Genomic DNA, 23,335 nt, shown 5'->3' with positions numbered 1-23,335 from the left:
AACGGAAGTGTTTCGTATCAATAACATTATCAAACACCGGAACTAATTAATGGGTAATATTTGATTTTGTATGGTGGGTTGGTACACTGGTATTACACTTGACGTGACATGAGTAGTTCATGTATTTTACATTTCAGAATCTAGCATATTAAGCAATCTCAGCTCATGCAGATACGGAACTCTAGATACGAAGTCTAGCACTTTGTTCATGTTTGTGTTAAATCAGAACAAATGTGGTTCAAATATGTAAATTATAGGCAAGATATAACGAATACAAAAATAAGGTTCAAACAGGATCTTTATCAGCGAATTCGTTGTTCAAATAATGCAGACATTGGTCTCTTATTAAAACGTAATGTGCGAAGGAGAATTTATCAATTGTGCCCCATTTTGAAAAATAGGCACAGTTCTATAATCATATTATATATTCGTCAGTCATTAGCCAATCAGTGCAGCACTATGTTTGATTTCTTTCACGCACGGATTTATTTAGGAACTGCATAGATCAACAAAATATCGTCACATTCGTGAACATTTTTTGAACAACAAATTCACATAGTTTGGAAGTCAAGGCCAATGAGTTTGGGAAGTGAGGGCCTATGAGTTTGAAAGTGAAAGTCAAGGAGAATGACACATACTGGATGCTTCCAAAATGACAAGGTGATAATACAAAAAAATGTCCATGCCATATCTAAATATATCGTGTTTAGTTACATGCCTCCAACGTAACCACCAGTCATACAATCTATGACGCCATCCATATATGTATATGGCGCCATGTATAATTTAGTTTGAATAAGCAAACGTCTAGAAGATGAATAATGATGTTATTCTACTTCCGCTGTTATTATTATACAAACATTGGATAGAACAGGCGATGAGGTCTTTGTTCATACAAAATATTGAAAGTGAAATGCGAATATGGATGAACATATGAATATGTGATGTAAGAATGAATGATCATGTAGAAGCTGAGCGACAATGAAAACGGTTAATACATATGTTTAAATAAAGTGGCAATGGAACGAGGAACGTGGGAGGACCAACGGTACGAAAGGTTAAATAATCAAGGGTGAGTGAAGTACAAACACGTGCGTTGTATAACACTAGAGGCGTGAACATCAACCTCCACAGAGAATATTTGATATTATTTATCTCGTGTTACAATATACTTCATAATAACAACATAATTTCATTCAGTTTTCAAGTGAATGCATTAGCTTTATGTAAATATGTTGCCATCACATCAAGTGAATGCATTAACTTTATGTAAATTCGTTGCCATCACATCGGCGTTCTAACTATACCAAAATTGGATTAAATACGATTTTTGAAGGAAACGTAATGTAAACGTAATGATACCTACGTTTATGCCACAATTACAAAAATGCAGTTGGGTTATTAACAATCAAAAACGAATTATGATAAAGGACATTTCTAGGGATTCGCGTCAAAGGTACATGATGGCAATCCACGGCCAGTGAAGTGTGATTGGACTCCAAATTACATTTACATTGTAGGTAGGTTTATCTTAAATAAAGCTAAAAGAAGATCGTCAGAAAAGATTAAAAGTCTAGTGTCAGAGAACAGCAAAGGGCAATACATTGCAATTCTATATGTGATCATAAATTAGTTGCCTCTAAGGATAAGGGATTGGAAAACAGCATAGCGATTATTTGTCTAGCAGAGAACGGAGATATTAAACGAGTTAGTTACTACTCTTATGGTAATGGGGAAAATTCAAATTCAGACACAAGATGAATTAGCATGACAAATAAGGACACGAAGAGTGATAGTAAACTACCACAAAGAATGATTTCGTAAGAAAAGTATTCTGAATGTTTTTAAAGGCGGTTAGTGACAGCAAAATATGTTGCTTATTAATCTAAGATATACCTTTTTAACGATCATTGTAGTATGACTATGAAAATAAAGAAGGGACTAGTTTTGATAGAATTTACAACCGAATGCAGAACTGTTAGGTGAAATAATCAACTAAGTCAAGTAAGAGATGAGACATTTTGTGAATGAGCGCTAACGATGGGATCAAAATGAAGATATTCAGTGGGTTTTGAAGACAAAACAGTGACACAGAAACATAAAAAGCAATTGTCTGTGCAAAAAGGGAACTAAACACTACTTTTCACAGAGATGAACAAAGACAACTCATGGTCTGCTGTATCCAATTTAAGCAATGATAAATAGGTTATATTTTGCAAAAATACTGAAAGCAGAGACTTACAAATGATGATTCCCCAATTTAAAGCAACCCATTAGTTATTGCCCAAGTTTTTTGCCCCGCTCTAATGTAATTGATTTGGCTGGAGTCTTGGAGGCAGTGGAACCCGGAGGACCAGTCTTCAGTAGGTCGGCTATGATCTTACTTGTTAATTTCGGTGGGTTGACCGACAGAAGCGATTTAGGGTGTGTGGTACGTCTGAAAATGGAGAGAAGAGAAAACAATTAAATCTAAAAAGAGGAACAGAAACAGAAGTAAGTAAGGTTAAAAGATTTGATGACCTCTCGGCCAGCTGTTCGTCCATATTACATATATGTTTACCTAAATGAGCAAACATACATTATGAGAACTTCCATCCGTTAAGCAAAGAATCTGGTTACAACAATTGATGTGCGAAAATCTGTAAATTTGAAATTGGAATAGTTTATCTGCATCAACTACACAAAACTTTGTATAGATATTTGGCCTAAATACTATTTTTGTAATACTGCTTTAACACTTTTGGCCGAGAGATTAACAACATCATGCAAAAGTTTATAAAGGCCAATAGTACAATAGTCAATCATGCTTTAAACAGAGGTAGCTGTCGCCTCTTAGATATTTGCAACATCATATTTACACTAGGCACTGGCTATAAAGTGGAAAGATAACACCTTGAACAAATTGCAACAGAATGTGTATTTTCTTCATGCGTTTGTTTCCTCTGATGTAAAAACGTTGCCAAGTACATGCAATTTACAATACATAGGAAAGCGAATACCTAAATTATGAAATGCATCATTTCATGCAAAATGCAACAAAACAAAACGCAAAATTACGAAAACTGTATTATATCAGTAGATAAAGCAAGTCGTTTCAAGCACCCATGCATTGATTATATTAAAAATAACACGAACAACCGAAATCATACCAAACATCATTAGATAGTTTATTCATGCAACCGTCAAACGTCTGATTCTAATGATGATGAAAGAAACGGTTAGATCATAGCCAAATTTTACAATTTGCTACTGATTTCATCTAATTACCACGCTGAATATTTCAGACAACCACTAAGTTAACAAAATCCTGAAATAAATAGAATTCAGAACCACAATGCATACATGTCGAGAGAAAAAACAAATTCTATTTCAAAATCTTGGTCAACAATTTTTATACCAGAATAACATGATTTATTGAGAGACAGATCTGGAAGTGTGTTTTCAACACAGGACAGGAAGGAGAAGGTTCGTTTCCAGTGTAAATCCATACCCCATATGCTACACAGAAGCAACGAAAATACAGGTATATATTTCTACTATCTACTACAGGCATAGCAAGGAATATACTAACGCAAAGAAAGAGGTGTATAACACGTATTAAAAGACAAAGAGAAAATGGACGTCTTTTCACTGGAATACAAAATTCATAAGGTTAGCACACATATTAGATTTTGTTGAAATAGCGTATTTGTTATTTGAAAAAAGTAAGTCAATTTACTATTGCAAAATAATTTTACTATGAAATAGGATACATATCTAATAGGGGTAAAGTACAGACATATATACCTGATGTTTTATATAAATAGCTGTGGGCACCTGATGTTTTATATAAATCGCTGTGGGCACCTGATGTTTTATATAAATGGCTGTGGAAATTGTACGATGTTTAACAGACAAGTGCACGTTAGCGATGTTTAATAAACTAGTGTACGTTTTGCTCTGATCCAGAAGAATTTCAACTTAATTTTCTATAAAAATCAAGACTCCATATCAGCAAACCTATTTGAGATATACAACCGTTTCCAATTTCTTTTGTTACCGATAGGACACTTTCACAGTTTTTTAAGGGATTGTATGTAGACAGAATCAACACACCAACTATTGCTGTATCAGGAGTGTTCGGCAGTCCAAAATCATCACCACAAAAAGACAACCTAATATGGACAGTGACAATCACCATGCAGAATGACATGTTAGTGATTAACAATCCTAAGCTAAGCCATAACATCTAGAATATCAGCTTTTTATTCAACAATCGCAACACACAAATATTCAAAAACTATTATTTTCAAAAACCAAAATCAAGATTATCTTCTCCTTTCTGACAATTGTGAATTTCTCACATGGAATTTTCTGTCCAAGACAATATCACGCTAAATTGATCTCAGGATACATTTATCAGAGGTCACAATTTATCTGGAATAATATGTATTTCAGGACTTTTTTGTTACAACCGGTACAGGGTATTCGTTGATGAGAAGGAAAGGAAAGTTATTGATAGAAAGAAGACCTTTTAGGTGACGCATATATTGTTTTTCAATAGATAGGACAAATTACAATGGTCGCTTTTAACCAAATTATCGCTTGTATCATACAATTAATTGAATGACAGAAAATGTTTAAATATAGAAATATTCATCAGGTGACTTCCGACAGCCGTATCATATTATATACTCTAATGCAAAGTTATAGAAACAAAGCCATACAAAATATTACTATACAGTAATGTATGTAATAATCAAAGATATATTATTATTACAAGTAGCAACATTATTTTTGAAAGGAATAAAGATTACATAGGTATTGTTGTGATATATATTTTAAACTGAGTAAATATGTAGGGTATCTATAGATGTATGGGACTGTTACGGAAGGGAATCAAGCATTAGTTTGAAGGTGGGTAACAAGTCAGGAAAATATCGCCAGGTTGTTTATATTGTACTTCGCGTACTTTGTGTGTCAAGGGATAATCTACTAAAGTGGTTACGGGTACGCGTGTACAGTTTACTGTGTTTCTACATAATATCTGTGTCTCTACATAATCTCTGTGTTTCTACATAATCACTGTTTCTACATAATCTCTGTGTCTGTGTTTCTACATAATCTGTGTTTCTACATAATCTGTGTTTCTACAGAATTGTGTAAGCGTACCGTTTCCGGTGTTTCATTCAATCAGCATCTGACACAGCAACATATTCATGACTACTTGACGCTATTGTAACACTATAATGCATGTGCGTAGAATGGTGATGGTAAGCATTTCTGTTATTGTCGATCATGAACACTATATGTTTGCATATGGATGTTGACAATTTTTCATATCTTTATCTTCGGACGGTAAATTAGTCCCTCTTGAAATAAAATGGGATGTATATTTGTACGAGTATTGACATTGATCTCTTATTCAATTAGTTATATACTTATTTAGTCAAAGTTATCTAAATACATCCATCTATTGCTATTCAATCAGAACTAAGTATATAGAATATAGTTGACACTTAACGGAAAAAAGATTATTTGCTAAATTAATTCAACGGGAAATTATCAACAACCGACATTAACTTTGGAACGAGTTTTGGCGTTGTAGAAACACAGTAATTTGAGGCTGAGATCTGGGGAGGAGAAAGAAAGGAGAAGTTCTTGATTGTTATACATACATACATAATAGGAGCGTGAGATACCTACATCTTACCTCCCGGGCGTGCTTGCCCAGAAGCTCCACGCTGCCTGCGTAGTGTCACAAGGAATAACAAATGTGATCTATAGCAACTGTAGAGGAACGAATACAGACCACAGTTAGAGGGTTAACTCAACAGGGTAGCGGAAATGTTTGTCGGGCATTGGAACAAAACACGCGGGTAAAACAATTCAACCATGCACCCTTTATACCGTATAAATATATTTTTACATACTTTAAAAGTAATATTGATAACATATTTATTTAACACTATACAGCATTGCGGTAAAAATGATCATTTATGCAATGAAAATAAAATTCATAGGGTTCAAAAGTGAAATGTCGTTTTTATTGACAATAGAAACAATTGTCTTAGATGTACATTGCATTAATACATAGATGTTATATATGCTTACATGAAGAAAAGTGCAGTTGATCTGATACACTTAACCAGTGTTGTTTCTATGTAGTTAGAATGTTAGATCTACAAAGAAGCTGTTATTGAATGGAATACAATTACACTCGAACTTCGTTATCTTCAATATTGTCGGCACCACGTGACATCTTAGGTATTCAAGATAACGATATTATACTGTAATGTTTTGCGATAAGTGACCCTACAAACGAACACGTTGTCTAGATTTACGTTCCAATCCATACTTACGCCAATATATTACCATACGTGCACATTTCGAGACATTTGCCGTAATATCAATATGGGGTGCATGGTTTGCTACTTCAGGGCATGGGCATGATTATTAGTTCATTAAAGGAGAGGATGCGATGTTACAGAAAGATTGACGCTGTTGAATAGCATATGTTTGTAAAGGACGCAAGACTGGATATCACACCGAAACCATGTTTGCAAAAAGTATATAGATTTTATTTTATATACAAGCATTTTGGATGAATACCTTTGCAACGATGAAACTGAAAAAAGTCATCAGCACAGTGGTTTTCCTACAACTTACCTTGATTTTGAAGAGTTTTATTTGTGAAAAATAGTTACATACAAGATATCTGAAAACATTTACCACGAGATATCTGATACTTTCATGTTCAATATTTGTATATTTTTCAAACGCAAGCCTACATTTTGTATTATAATTTAGTGTATAACTAATAACACAACCTTGGAAAATAACTACAACTAGATAATATCAAAACCTAGCAGGAGGTAAACAATTGTCACACCATGCAGTAAATATCGCAACATAAAATGTCTAAAACGTCATTGAATATAGCAAATATATTTCTTCTAGACAAAATGCAAAACTAAGAAATAAATGCAATTCTTTATTGCAATCACAATGCCTACATTTCACACAGGTATGGCTAAACATGGAAACAGTTTGAGAAGTACACAAGAAATTGTACAATTACTGTGGATACACTAGATCGTGGCACAATAGTTTGTTACGAGCCGTGTACTAAGTGACAGGGATGGATTCACTGTTGGAAAAGAAGTGGTAACGGGTAGTTACACGTATTACAAGTAAGGGTGATGTGATGACAAGATATGTGCAGTGAAAATATACACATATATACATACACATATATTACATCAATACTTAACAATATCTGCCTCATCCTTTTGATAACAAAACACAACGATCCATTTTGTGAGCACACTTACTTTTTTATAAGGGCGTTTATGTCATCCTGTTCCTGTGTGTCCAGATCATCCTCATCAATAGGCATGTCTCCGTCTGGTAAGAAATCGTCCACATCACCCTCACTCTGTCGGTCCCTCCGTTTTTTCTTTTTCTTGAGACTTTGACCTTGATCTTTGTGTTCACTTTGATCAAGGTCAGTGGATACATTGACAGAACTACTTGGAGATACAGGTTCATCCCCTTGCGGGGTTTCGATCGTGACCTTGGGAAGTGTTGGGGAGGTTGAAAAACCAATACCAGATATACTGGCCACATCCTTGTCGGGATCGGGAGAGCGACTCACCTCATCGGAGGATTTAGGTGCAGCCGGTCCAAAGCTGCGACCCCTCGTTACAAGTCCCATTTTACTGCTTGGCGATAATGACAAGGGTTTGATTTTTCGCTCTGGAAATGGACTCTCACTATGGCTGCGATACTTGGATATCAGAGACTGAAGACGGTCCCCTCCCTTATCTCCTGGTCCTGTACTGGAGCTCCGTTGTGGTTCTAGACAGGAAATACGGTAACAACGTCAGTTCTAAAGAGTCTGAACTTTACATTGACATACATCAGAAAAAAACACCCTATTGTATGTGTTGACTACTCACATATTATAAGTATAACAATTTTTAACCTCATGCTATGGTTGGATGAAGATATAGGGACCAGATTTTTAAAGTATTGTTTGCGTTTCTCTATCCACTTAGGTAATGCTTTATGTTAACACATTCAGACTAGCATCTCAGTACATGGTGCATATATACATCACAGAAATTCTGTTATGACTTTAATTACATAAAAGTCTAATATGCTCAAAACAGGAAAATATATGTTTTAGTTTTATTGTTTCATTTGTATCCGATATTATACTATCCATCAATGGGCATACAAAATATTTAATGTAGTATGAATTCTGAAAGATTCTTATATTGACTTGAAGCATAATTGGGTTCTCTTTATATAATGGAATGTAAAAATCCCCATAATTATGAAAGCTTGTTATATCCTGAAACTTTTCGCAGTGGTATATTAAAAAGCTATCGATGGAGGTTATGAAATAACAGAAATACCTCAGTATACAGTCTATTTAACTTCTCAGAGAGAATGTTACATTCGTTTTCATACGAGGTTTATAAAATACTTATCATATAGATTAGTGTTTGATCCTTGCCTATTTATATTGCTTGTGATTCCGTTGGGAACACCAGGTCATATTTTGATCTCGTTTCATTGATTGAGTGAGAATAACGGTTTCATTGAACGCTGTTTTCACGGAAATTGATAAATACAACATTCTTTGTTAATCATATAATTAAGACAATGTTGCAAACAGCATTTTGTCAGACTGACATGCAATCTAATATGGCGATACTCCCATCCCATTTCCTACTCCTTTGTTACAATGCATGTAATGCCGTGGTATATGAAGTCACGTTTGAAACAGCTAAGTTGCAACAATACCTTATTTACAGGGTAAACAAAGATTCTTGCCATTGTCCATTTCACATGAAAAATATAAGATAATATCAACATGTGAATGAAACCGTAATTCTAAATGAATGAGTTGAAATGTGATGTTCTCAAAATTAGAAACGGTGATGACAATACACGTGTTCCTAACAATATAAGGTTATGGCACTGATAACAATGTCTTACTTTACTAATGATAATAAATCATGCAATACTTAATCACGAAACTATAAATCATTTCAGTGTGGTATATTTCCTGTTTTGAGCGTACAAATCTTAAATAGAAGCTACGTAAGTTACAACAGTAATGTACAAGTTTTCTCACAATAGACTTTTGTCTTTACCTTTGATAAATTGAAAACACAGTTTAACACAAAATTGTCTCATGTATACTGCAGTATATTGGACTCTTTGTATATTTCACTGAACACATCTCGTTAAAAAAAAATATGCATTTTTTCAAACACCGTAATTTTTTCATATGAATTTTGATAATTTTATTATAGCGGCATCACAGATGCTGGCTTTCACTACAGGCGTGTCCAGAGTAAACGACAAATAATTCAATACGACGGAACGTCAGTAATTCATAAGTATATGGACTGATAGTTTCAATTCTGTTTGGGATCAGTAGCAGACGTTATAATTGGAGGTATTATCTATGAAGAGGGCTATCAGAGGAAATGATCCTAACGTGCAGAATCGTTTAAAATTTACGATTTTATTTTTACGACTAGACAGAACTCGTAAAAATAAGTAAAAATTAGCAGCGAGTGAAAATAACCAGTTATACGGTATCACATCAATTAACAAATGTTTCTTTTGAACTTCTGTGGTTTCATGATTCAAATATAAATGCATATCGATGTTTGGAACAAAATGTTTTCTAATATGACTGGCAAACAATTAAATCCTCCATCCTCTCTTGTTGAGGAGTCTTGTACTAATCACAAACAGAATGAAAACCATTATAAATGAATGATTGTATGATGTATGACAATGAAAACCAATTCATAATAGTCAATATTTCTTTCTTCACATACCGATATCATAGATGCATGTTTTGTATGAAAAATAAGTACGGAAAATTAAGCACGAAATTCTAACTAAATATGGATGACTCAATTTGATGTTTTAAAACACATTTGAAATACTATTGTTTCAGATATAAATTTACACCGCATATTGGTATGAACTAGTAATATTTTTTTACAAACAATAAAAAAGATTAATATCTGTATATATAAAATGTTAAAGAATATACCGAACAATGGAACTGAATCATACAACTGTTTTGTCTTTTTAGGACTCGTCAGTGATGCTAGAATCCAAAATTGTGTAAATCCAGAAGAGAAGTAAGGGAACCAAAAGGTAGGGGTATTCGCCCCTAATTTCAATCAGGTAGGTTAATTTGGGATATTGTATCATTTCATAGAACATTAAAAGAAGTATATTAAGAAAGTAATATTGACAAGACGTATTCCACAAATGATGGTAGCAAACTACAAAATAAGGCAAACGCACAAATATACAGTTGTCAACACCAAACGTATTACATACCACGACAAGGAAACTACAATACACTGTAATAAATCAGGATTTGTATTAATCATGAACATGATATGACGTCATTTTGATTATAATGAACATGAGGGCATTCATCATTAGAACAAAACTGCCAAACGCCAGCGTTCACAGCAGATGCAGCTATAATGCATGTTATATGTTCAAAATATGCAACATGCGGCGAAAGCAATGGACTTATTTAGCATGACGTGAAAAGGGAGATTATGGAAAATGATTAAGACCCTAAATTCTAAAAAAAATAATCTATTCCGAAATGTAAATAAATAATTTATCATAACTTATCTTACACCGAAAATTACATCTTGGGAATAATCATATCTAATATTCTTATAATTTTAAAATTACGTTAACTTTAATTAAAGTAAATCAGTACACGTGGAATGAAAAAAAATGATACTTGAATTTAATTTTTTCAATAGCTTAATTCTAAATTGATTTTTCGTCACTTTTAAATTCAAATATTCTCGTTATTTCGATATCAGGAATTTCAATTCGAACTTATTTCATAGTCTTTTAAGGTTCAACTGTTCTTCTGTAAGATTAAGCTGCACTTCAAACTACAGGCACTTTTTAACCGGTAGCATTCAGACACGCTTTGCCAACACTGACTATAGTCGTAGGTTAGCTGGTACTTACTAGATCCTAGAAACTGTGTGCCATAAAGCCCAGGTGTCACAGAGATACCTGGGTCCGCACTCTTAGCATCTTTATCAGACGTGGACAATAATTTCGTAAATGAATCTGGAGGTTTAATATGTGGCTGCAAAAGGATTTCGAAAATATATTATGAAATGTGTTTTTTTAAATAAATCTTTAAACCGGAAAGATTTATATTTACAAGTTAATTGGCCATCGTTTTGAGAGATTAAAAAAATCTTATTCAAACCTTCTTAAATATTATCAGGTTTTAACATATGAAATAATTAAAACTTACGAGAGAAAAAAAATCACATCAAATTCCTGAAAATGTGATTCTTAAAAAGAAATATAGTTTTGTCATATACATTTACCTTAGGACTACGAGGTGTCCGTTCTCCGTCTATCAAAACACGGAAATAAGCACATGTTTATATAAATATCCTATGACTATGTATGTCCTCTCCAACAAAAATGTACAATACGTATGATTCAGGAATGAAAAAAACAGAGCATAAGCAATTTGAAAGCAGCGAATTGACACTGAACCCGATTCTTTACCACCATTTAAAGCATGAAATACAATGATGTTGATGTTTGAATGAATACCGCATTTTGGTTTCAAATCAATTTCACCCATTTCTTCCATACCAATACTTCTATTTTATTCTTTTAGTGTAGAAATAGTCTTCAAACCAATTATAGTTGAAATACAATCCTGAAAAATGAAACCTTGGAAAAGGAAAATTAGGTACAGATACATGTATACATTTGATACAACACTACATCCATTACCATTTCTATACAGAGGAGGAACCAGGTGCTATAATTTGATAACAAAGCATTTACTGATCATGAGAAGATATAATCTTCTCATTCTGTCTACCAACATACATAATATTGGCAATCTAAATGACAGAAAACAGAAAATGTGTATGATTAATTAAGACAATTTTAGCAGAATAGAGCTCAAAATAGCACCATCCTCCAACATGTACCAACTGTACTAAGAAAGCATAACTTAAGTGGATAGAGTTGAGGGACTACGAATTGGAGACAATAGGTGTTTTGGGGGCCCAAAAGCCAAACTTTCACCCTAGGATACAGGTAGATAGTTAAATGGGAAGTAGTGGCAATCTTATATAAATAGCATTTTCATAATTTAATCAAGAGGTCACAGAGATACAAAATCATATGTATCAGTGGAATTGCCGTAGGAAAGTTTTTTGTATAATATATGTGTAAATGACAGTTTATCATAATATCAACAAAATAACAATGACATTTAATGACATCATAATTCTAACTAAAAATTGATGGAGTCAAAGTTTATAAACATATTTTTCTCATTTTCAAAACGTTAACAATATTAATACTTTCTTGTAAGAACATTTTACAATTCAATTGGTAAACAATAATGTGTATTACTTTAGATATACTTACATAAGAAAATGTTGGAATCAAATATGATAGCCATAAATACTAGTTTTTTTCTTTTCATTAAAACTATTCAGTGTTGTGTTAAAAGGTGTAAGAAATTGAATTAATACCTGGAATTTTACCTTCATCTGTTTTCCTGTGGGCAGAGAGAGAAAATGTTCATAACAATAAGTCCGACATATCCCATTTTTGAAATCATAGTCAATTTCATCAACTTTAATTGAGATTATTAAAACTCATTGTGGACGCCTCAATAATACAAATTCATAGAATTGATTTTTTTTAGAAAAAGTTCTCGGAGCATAGTTATATCTTCCAGTCAACGTAAATAATAACTGATTTAACATTATTTTTTATCTTTAAGTGCCTCGATTACAACCCTTAAACAAGTATCTAGCTAAAAAGCGAAGCATTTGACTTAAAACAGATAAACTAAGGAATGTCATTCCTCTAAGGAAAGGTAAGTAAGAATGTAAGTTCATGCATTTTAAATAAAGAAAGGCCGCCTACTTTATCTGAATTAAATTTTTATGTTGTATTGTGAATCATAAGTTACTTTTCAGATATTAATAATACACTGAATCTATCTACTTTGTTATATCATATTGTATGATAATATAATTATGGAAGAAAAACGTTTTTAATAAGTAGTGTGTTGAACGAAAATCGGCACCATTCATGCTCAGGAAATGCGATGTTTAGACATTATACTATAACCTTTGCATGCATGCCATTCAAAACTCATACATGTTACATGCTTTTCATTCTAGCTGAAATATAATCAGTTGTCAACAGCAAAAGAAGCATTTGTCATCAATCAGCAACACACAGGAATAAAACAAAAGCAATGCCATTTTGAAAGAGACGAGTGTATTTGTGTGCAGTGTTGACAACGATTAGTAACCGGAAGTACAGAGGACATTGTCACGTGGTTACTGATCAGGTAGAGCCGTGACCCGTGGTGTGACAGACAGATCCTACACCAAGTATGAAGGGTAACAAGCCATTTATCGATCACTGAATATTTTCTTTAGCCACTATCTTCAGTGTGGTTATCAGAAAATTATATCAACGCTCTTCTTCTTTTATTAACTAAACAGAAAGAATATAACCATAGCCTAAGTATATATGGCGATTTTAAGGTTCGATTTGACCAGTAATTACGCATGTATTATAAGCATTGCAATTTGGAAACTGCACTAAACAACTTCAGTAAAATGGGAATTATATAAGGTTTATCAATTGATCAAAATATATAGTTTTATATATAAAAAAATCTTTCAGGTGATATATATCTATACGTTGTGCCTTTGGTACTAGTTTGTTATAAAAAGACTACTCTAACCAGAGACCTCGAGTTATCGCGGTCTCTGTTCTAACTTTATACAGAATTAAACAATTGCATAACGTAGTAACTAAAAATATTGTGTTATTCTTTGACTCAACATCTATATCAGTAATAAAATTGTGAATGTGATATTTTGTTTGTTAAAAATAAAAGAAATATGTGACGACTGCCAACAGACATCAATGACGACATTGGGAGAGGGTAATAGAGAGAAAATGGATTTTTGTTTGACCTCGGGATTTTTGATGATGTGACTGGCGACCTAGATTTCCTCCTAGAACAGGAAAAATGCAAGTGAAAATTACTGATTTGTCAAATTTGGAAAATTAAACAAAAACATAAAATGAAAATCAATGTTAGCATTGCATACACATGCAAAGGCAAATACACGTTCCTGAACCTCTTTACATTTACATAACAAGCCAGTCAACAGTGAATTTATTCATGCATGTGAATATCATAGCAGCAATAAGCGTCAACAACTAATTTTAGTTTTAGTTTTAAAGTGCATTACTATTGATGTCATATACATTGTTCCATGCTAATTGCGTTGTTTCTATAATATGTATTAACTGCTCTGGTGAAAATATATACATTTGTATCATAACCGGTTTTCTCCCTACATAATTTTCTGATGATGTTCATGGTGCTAATGGCTTAAACCTTTAAATAACAAACGTTTCATTTAACTTCAAAAATACAATATGTTTTGTATTTTGGCATTTTCTTAACGTGTGATCTACACAGAATAATATCTTATACACAGACAAAAAAAATCTGTGTTTGACCTCGGTAGTATTTGTCTCTAAATGTCTATCACATCAAACTTTCTTTTTCCTATACTGATTGTTGGTTATGTTAAGCATGTTATTCTCAAATCATACACATTCCTTTATAGATACATGTTCAGTGTTAATTTTCAAATTACATACCTTGGAGAATGACTTCCATTTTCCATGCTGCGTTTTTCGTCGACATGTGACATTAGGCTTTGGAGCTGGTTCATGGCTTTTTCTCTAAAACATGAAATAGGTAGGGAGATATATTTTCTTGATTCCATCATTTTTTACCCCTACCAACACATATGAGTGGATGGGAGAGCAGTCATCAGTTTTGTGTACAATTGGGGCATACTATCATACTATCTTAAACTGTAACTCCTTTCCCATCTGAGTGGCTTTTGTACAATCTTTTTGAGATAACTCGGTAGCAAAGTCTACTAGGATTGTTGTAAGTTTGCATGCCACATTTTCAAAGTAATAGCATCAATTTCAACCTTGTTCAGATCTACTCTTACTCAGTCAATATGGTGAATGGATCTTGCTACCTTGTTTGAAATAGGTGTCGCGTTAATAGACGCCAGACCTATAAAAATGATAAAACGTCGCAATAATTCGTACTTCATGTCACCATACACGTTCTTTGTCTATGATTTATACAGGTGACCACCCACCTGTTTTCTATCTCTACTTTCGAGTGTTTAAGTTGTCCTTCCAAAGTTTCGATGGCCTGGTCCTTAGTCTCTATCACCCCCATCAGTTTATGAAGTTCACCGCGCATGTCATTCAGATCTGTACCAACGTCTTCCAAGGATTCCTGTAGATTTAAAAGAAATGTTGATAAGTCTTTATTGACCTTTTATTGTTTTCAATTTGCCCTGAAATGTGCAAACAGATGGATTAATATGCTAAGTAAAAGGAAATATACAAAGCAAATACATAACTTGACTAAAAGATAATTATTCAACACAGGAAACTGAATGAAATAAAAAAACCAACACAAAAAAACATGCTTTAAAGCCACAATTTCAAAGTTACTTATAATATTATGCATTAATAACAACATTATGTAAATTTATGATGAAATCAGTAATGAAACAGTGATGTTTTAAAACAAATGCATTGAATCAATGAACAAAATATAGGACCACACCTGTACATTAATGGATGCATGAATGATATTGATGGGTGTAGTAATGACACATAAAGATCAACATTCCACCACCAAGCATCACTAGTTATTGTTATAAAATAGTAGTATCAATGGCATGCAATAGGTCAGTCAAACTAGGTTCAAGGGTTATATCGCTCAGATCGTTAAGGTTTATGTAGTTAGCGATTACTAGTAAGATCAGTTTCTTGACATTTTAGGCACTTCTTAGAAAACATGGCTGCAAATGATATTTGATTTATGTTAAACATTCAATACTTTCTTAGATATTATAATCACTCAATATTCATAAGCTCATTCATACTGCACTGCACACATTCTTATTTTAGTTAGATTAATAAGAATAAAGTTAATTGATAACATGTAGCTAGCTCATTTGTTTTTAGTGGGCAACACCAGATCCCAGCAGTTTTTACAATTTCAGTACTTCCAGTACTTTGATTACTTCTATATTACACATTTGTTCCCGATTTTTTGTTTCTTGGCCAAATTTTCTCAGCAAACACAACAGGTTAGTAATGGTAGGCATGCAGAGACCAATATCCTTATAGTTAACTGTCTACACTAATCCAAATCCATAAGTAAAAGGCATGATCAGCTTTTGTGTTTAGCAACGCATCAAAGTTTTAATGTAAAATCACACATTTTCTACCTCATGTGAATGATAATGGTATGAGGACAACACTGCTTTACAGATGATTGAGAGGTGAATTAATCTAAGCAACATGGATACAAATCTACTTATGACTTCCTGAGAAATATTACCCATTAAATAATAAGAGATATAGAAAAAATTGAGAAATAACATTTACATAATTCTTTTCACAATAATAAAAGACTTTTCCATATTGAGCCAAAAGAAATATGATAACTTGATATGAATAGAGTTTTTCTTATTTTGCTGATCAAAATTTTCAAATGAACATTTTAGAATTCCAATGCCTGACTTACAATACATATCGAAAATATCTCTGTCTAAGATGTAGTCTGAGATGCTGGTCTACTCCATTTTGAGAGACATAATGACAAAGTCAGTCTTTAAAATACTGACCCAAGACAGGACTTTGGAATATGGTAAAGGGTGCGAGCCAGTTGCAAAAACCTTTGATACATTGCTAAACGGCTAGAGTATGTTGTCCACAAGCTATATAACTTGGAGTGACAAGGCTGGTGGTGTTTTGTGGCAGACAGGCCACCTTACTTACTCTTATAACCTGAGGACCCTTAGACTTTTCATCATCAAGTTCCTAGCAACAAAACAGTGAAACCTTTGTACAACAACAATCGCAAACATCAAGGTGACTGACTGTATACATAATGATCCAGTAGTTAATGTAACAGTATCAACTAATAACTATACTTAATCTGCTCAAAGGATAAAAAAGTATTAAACAGCATCTAACTGTGAATATGTCTAGGGTAACCTAAACCCATCGAAATAGGGAAACCAAAGTCCCTGAAAAAGATACGTCCTTAGGACATGGTTAAAATGGTCGTAGAAATAGAGAAACCCAAGTTCTTTAAAAGATTTGTCCTTAGGACCAGGGAAACCTAACATATAGAAATAGTGAAACCCGAGTTGTTAAACAAGCTAGGTGCTTAGGACCAAAGTTACCTAACCTTTCGATATAGGAAAACCGCAAGCCTTTGAAATAGGATAATCGCCATCCTTAGAAACAACCTGTAGAAGGGGTTAACCATTAGCCCCTAGAAACAGAGCCCTTAGAAACTTGGGTTAAACAAAGTCCCTAAATGTAGAGTAAACTCAACCCTTAGAAAAAAGTACCCGAGTTCCAAGAAACAGAATCAGACTTTAGGATCAGGGTAACCTTCAGCCCAAGGTCAGGACAAATGAAGTCTAAGAATCAGATATAGATAAGCAAGCCTCCTGACATTCATACATCAAATCAACCTGTTTTTTTTTTTAATTATGTGTAGAAATAATGGAACCTCCTCCCGGTGGCTGCAGTACAATGCACTACACTAGAGATCTTCAAGGCACATATACACAATGCAGCCCTTGATGATCTCAAGCATACACCGTTAACACACCCTCATGTTTTTATCTTATAGTTTCCACTAAAAAAAAATTAATAAAAAAAAAACAAAAAAAACCCCTCTCACTGTAACTAAATTCCCTCACTTTTTTAACAGCATCAAACCTACAAACTGACCGTAATCGTCATTTTTGACAGAGGTTGTACGAAGAAGAAGAAGAAGAAGAAATGTGAATCCCATTGTATTTATTATCTGAAGGTGACATGCATAATTTTATTGTTTTCATCATTATTAAAATAATTTAAAGGTTAAATATCGTGTCATACATTTTGTATTTGTGAGTAGACCGAATACAAATGTGCCTGGATCAGATTAAGCCAATGACTGATGATTATATGGGCATGCATGTACGTTAGGAGTAGTCTATCCATACCTGTCAACTGATTTGATCACACCTGACATTTCAGTACATGGACAAGCAGATGTAATTGTGACTCGATTGTTGTATTGTATTTTAACATCACCTGATTTTAACCCGATTAGTGGTGAACATTCCAGATATGACCACTATGCTATTTTGTTACAACAGATCTATTTTTCTAGTGAGAGATGTTCAGTTTTGTGATGTTATATGAATACCAACACTTTAATGCAGTAAAAGTATGAAACAGGTAGATTCTGTAGCAAGTTTTGTTTGATTTGAATGCTGACATTGTTGCAAATTATTCAAATATCATATAGTCTAATAGTACACATTGTATCTATAGGGCAAAACCTTACCTAAATTCTTCACATTTTTTTATTTTTCTTATGGAAAGTATTAATCAGTTTAAACCAATAATCATTTCATGTCCATATATCCATTGAATCCCCCCCCCTCCCCCTACTAAAACCCCTATAGACCAATTTTCAAAGAAATATCAAATAATATTTAAATTTCATCAGAGGTCTCCGTGTTGTTACTTTGGCAGCGAAACACATTCAGATGAATTTGCAGTCCCTTAATACCTCTATAAACCAATTTTCAATGAAAAACAATATGCAAATTTTGACAAATCAGAAGCCAGTAAATGATGGCCATTTTGTTTTTAATTTCAACTTTTTTATATGAAACTGAAGGTCATCTTGTAACCATAAATGTTTTATTGAATGCCGTTGAATAGCAAAAGAGTTATAGCGAAATATTGTTTTGCCAATCAGAGGACGCAGTGGCCATCTTGGCTGACCAGTCAGAAATCTGATATAAATTACGCACATCTACAATGCATGCAGATCATTGCCAGCAAGTTTTTAGTTGTGTCTACAGACGGACAACCTGATTCCAGTATACCCCCCCCCCCCCCCCCCCCCCCCCCGATAATAAGTAAACCCGTTTGTTCCCTGATAAAGAAGGTGCATTTGTGTGGTCTATTTATTGTGTAGTTTGTACATTTGTAATTTTCCTGTGGGTATGAACGTTGGTGTTGATCAGAGTTTACAGAAGTGATAGACAGGGACAACAGGACGTCACACACGGTCAATACACAATATATATCAAACGTAACACTTATATTGACTGTGGGTTGTGTACATAAAATGTAACATTTATATTGACTATGGGTTGTACATAAAATGTAACCTTTTTATTGACTGTGGGTTGTACATCAAATGTAACACTTATATTGACTGTGGGTTGTACATCAAATGTAACACTTATATTGACTGTGGGTTGTACATCAAACGTAACACTTATATGGACTGTGGGTTGTGTATATCAAACGTAACACTTATATGGACTGTGGGTTGCACATCAAATGTAACACTTATATGGACTGTGGGTTGCACATCAAATGTAACACTTATATTGACTGTGGGTTGTACATCAAACGTAACAATTATATTGACTGTGGGTTGTGTACATCAAACGTAACACTTATATGGACTGTGGGTTGTACATCAAACGTAACACTTATATGGACTGTGGGTTGTACATCAAACGTAACACTTATATGGACTGTGGGTTGTGTACATGTATATCAAACGTAACACTTATATGGACTGTGGGTTGTATATCAAACGTAACATTTATATTGACTGTGGGTTGTACATCAAACGTAACACTTATATTGACTGTGGGTTGTGTACATCAAACGTAACACTTATATGGACTGTGGGTTGTGTACATCAAACGTAACACTTATATGGACTGTGGGTTGGGAATTCTCACTAATTCACTCTGATCAGACGTGATAATAAATGTCACATTAACACTTTGATGTATTGTGGGAGTGTAATATGTGCGATATGTTTATTTAATTTAATTTAATTTGCATACAACAGTTTGTATGGTATGGCTTATATATATATATATATATATATATATATACATGCTACACCTATATTCTCTGATGAAAAATAACCAAAAGCTGGGAGGGGTTTCCTGCATTTTCACAATCATAATCATGGTCATACATGATTTTTTTTTTATTATTATTTTGTATTGTTTTCTGGTCCATCTTCAATTAACATTTAATTTAACATTTCAAATTGTGAAATAGATACTCTCAGATATATGAAAGTGAGAAATTTGTTCAACTTTTTCTTCTCTTTAATAATGGGTTTTCATCTAAAACAATAAATAAATTGCACACTATTTGAACAGAAACTAATGTGAAATAATGCCACATTATCATGTTAAATTTTCAATGTTAGATAAAACATAGATATTTAGTAGACTTACTACTGCCTCGATGATCTTGAAGCTGATGAGATGATTGAATCTTTTTTAACATATATGGTATTAAAGCTACAGATGAAATTAAGATTTTTCAAAATCATTAATAATTACCTCTTTGAGACCTTTTATGACTTTCTCTTGCTTCAACTTGTCAGCTTGTGTCTTAGACAGAACTTCCCTCAAATTGTCAATTTCACCCTGGAGTTGATCCATTTCAGCACTACCTACAGGTCTGTAAGTTAAAAGCAATCAATGCTGACAAAAACGACTTCTTATTTTGACAAGTCAATAAGTATCGAGAACATTATACCACTGAAATATACCCACAAAAATGTCAAAGAAACCTTTCTGATCACCAGATGGTTTCTAAATTCTCTAAGAACCCAATAAATATTGAATCAAATTTAAATTTACTGAAATAGAAAGTCAGGGATTTTAATTCAATAACAACAAAGGTGATGTTTCTACCGCCAGACCTAAGTACAATGTACACAGAAAGAAATCAAATACTTTGTGGAATAATATGAAAATAACACATTTTTTCAAATCCAGATGTGCAACAGAGTATATTAGATTCTTTTTTTATATCACTAACAAGGAAAACACATACAAACAAGTCAGTGTGCTCACACTTACAAAACACAGGTTAAACACAGCCAGTGCTATTTCATCTAGAATTGTTCAAGGGAGATAATTCAGAATATTAGAGAAATAATTAATATAAAAGGGAAGGCAGAGATGTTCACGTTACTGTGAATAGAAAAAAAATGATCGGTGTATGTCACACATAATACCTGCCATGGCAGACTCGCAGCATCTCCCTTTAAATTGTAAATGAAACAGAATAATGTCTTATTATATTTCTGATTTAATTCCATTTTGGTTTTTATGTATAATTGATTCTTCAATGGCCATATACGTTAACAATGTTAAAATAAATATTTTGTTACATACCATCAATATATATACAGAACCAGTCTTGAGATCTGTCTATACATTAAACATGAACACAGCAACAGTTTAAACAAAATGTTTTCAAATAAATTGTTTTTGGTATATAACTATGAAAAACCTGTAACATTAAAATAACAGGCCCTGAATTAGCAGCTAAGCTGTCAGATCTTTGTCTACTGGTCTTCAAACACAAATTCACCAACTTCTTGATATTAGAAACATACTCGGTGTTCAAAAATAATTTCAATTAATATGACCGAAATCAGATGGTGACTAGAGCTATCACAGTATTGCTAACCATTAGGAGAATGTCCTCTGTAACTCTGGTGTACTAATCCTAGGTGTGAGGACTAACGGAAATGACCTTAATATAAAGGTAAGGTCATCAGGTTTTATCTTTCAGATCAGTTGGCCGGGTAGGATTATCAGTTTGTTTTTTATAATTGTATTTGATAAGCCTGCATGGTTTAGCCAGCTAAAAATGTTTATCTGAAACTTACTCTGGTTTGCTGTAACAAAATTCACATAACATGACTGACTTGCTAATCACACACTGCATTATAATACACAACACAGCATGGAACACAAATATAACACACTGAGTATAAATAGTAACACATGCCTATAAATATCAACAGCCACACTGACAGGCATCAAGTTAATACATAGACATCATTAATTATAAACATTAACATATATTTAATATATTAATATGACACCAAAATGTTTAAAAGACGATTTTCAATTCTCACTCCCACTTTCAAATTCTTGTATTAATAAGAAGATAACAACAGGAGCATGAGGCTGGACAGCCAACACAAATGTTATCCTTGGTTCCAGGTAAATTTGTGCAGCTACATTTTGTTTTCCCCACAACCTGCAATCCTACACCAAGTTAATCCTGCATGAACTTTCCTTATAAATTCTAAGTCTTGCGAAATACTTAATCACTAAAGAGTTGTTTTTCCTTGGCCTTTCACTGTCTTTGTTTTTGGTATAGTTTGTAATTATAGAGTTATCTTTCCTTGGCTTCTCTCATTCTTGTCTTTGGGATAGTTTGTGATTAAAGAGTTAGCTTTCTCTGTTCTCTCTCAGTCTTGCCTTTGGGTTAGTTTGTGATTAAAGAATTATCTTTCCTTGGCCTATGTCAGTCTTGTCTTTGAATAGCTTGTGATTAAAGAGTTATATTTCATTCTTCTCTCAGTCTTGTCTTTGAGATACTTTTTTTTAACAAAGGGTTATCTTTCCTTGACACACCTGAGTCTTGTATTGGTGTCTCTATTGCAAGTTGATTGATTGGTTGATAAATAATCTTGAATAAATAAAGGATATCATTTTAATGTTTGGTAAAACCAAGAATATATTACTCCTAAGGTTAGAAATTAAACCCAAATTACAGTGTGTGTAAGTTTAGTGTTACCAGAAGCTATCCTTTTAGAGTTATACACTTCCATCATCACCCATTAACATAATTTATTATTAGATAAAGCCAAAATTCTATAATCAGCACAACAGAACCATGCCTATACACATTAATCTTGTTACTACTTTTTCCAGTCAATGTTAAAACATGCACCAGTTCTAAAACAGACACTTATATATACTTGAAATTGAGTTTTCTCACCGTATCATTGCCTTTTGGCTTTCTAGCATTATAATTCTGCAGAGAAAATTAATTCATAAATCATTTTCACAAATCAGATATGAAGCTTTTGTGGATAGCTTCAATGGCTGCACAAGAAAAATCTTCTACTTACAGTTTCCGAAAAATCACTCCGGAGATAGAGTGACCAACCCTGCCACTTAAAGCTTTTATTATATCAGTAATAAAAATATGTACTTTAGTCTTCTCATTCAAATCAACCTCAAAATATTGTAAAGAGCTGCATCACTCCCAAATGAAT

General features: G+C 33.2%; 1 protein-coding gene across 1 annotated transcript in view; it reads right to left on the bottom strand.

The window, feature by feature from the left end:
• LOC117334263 (golgin subfamily B member 1-like) overlaps positions 1–23,335 on the bottom strand; it is a 101,102-nt gene that overhangs the window by 3,070 nt on the left and 74,697 nt on the right. The window contains 10 exon segments of the mRNA XM_033893773.1: positions 7,637–7,839; positions 11,026–11,149; positions 11,400–11,428; positions 12,576–12,601; positions 14,046–14,087; positions 14,746–14,829; positions 15,267–15,409; positions 16,969–17,010; positions 20,589–20,709; positions 23,056–23,091. Coding sequence (XP_033749664.1) covers positions 7,637–7,839; positions 11,026–11,149; positions 11,400–11,428; positions 12,576–12,601; positions 14,046–14,087; positions 14,746–14,829; positions 15,267–15,409; positions 16,969–17,010; positions 20,589–20,709; positions 23,056–23,091 — 850 coding nt within the window.

Source organism: Pecten maximus, chromosome 9 (genome assembly GCF_902652985.1).
Source record: "Pecten maximus chromosome 9, xPecMax1.1, whole genome shotgun sequence".
Classification (NCBI taxonomy): Eukaryota; Metazoa; Mollusca; class Bivalvia; order Pectinida; family Pectinidae; genus Pecten; species Pecten maximus.
This window is presented reverse-complemented; position numbering and strand designations above follow the sequence as displayed.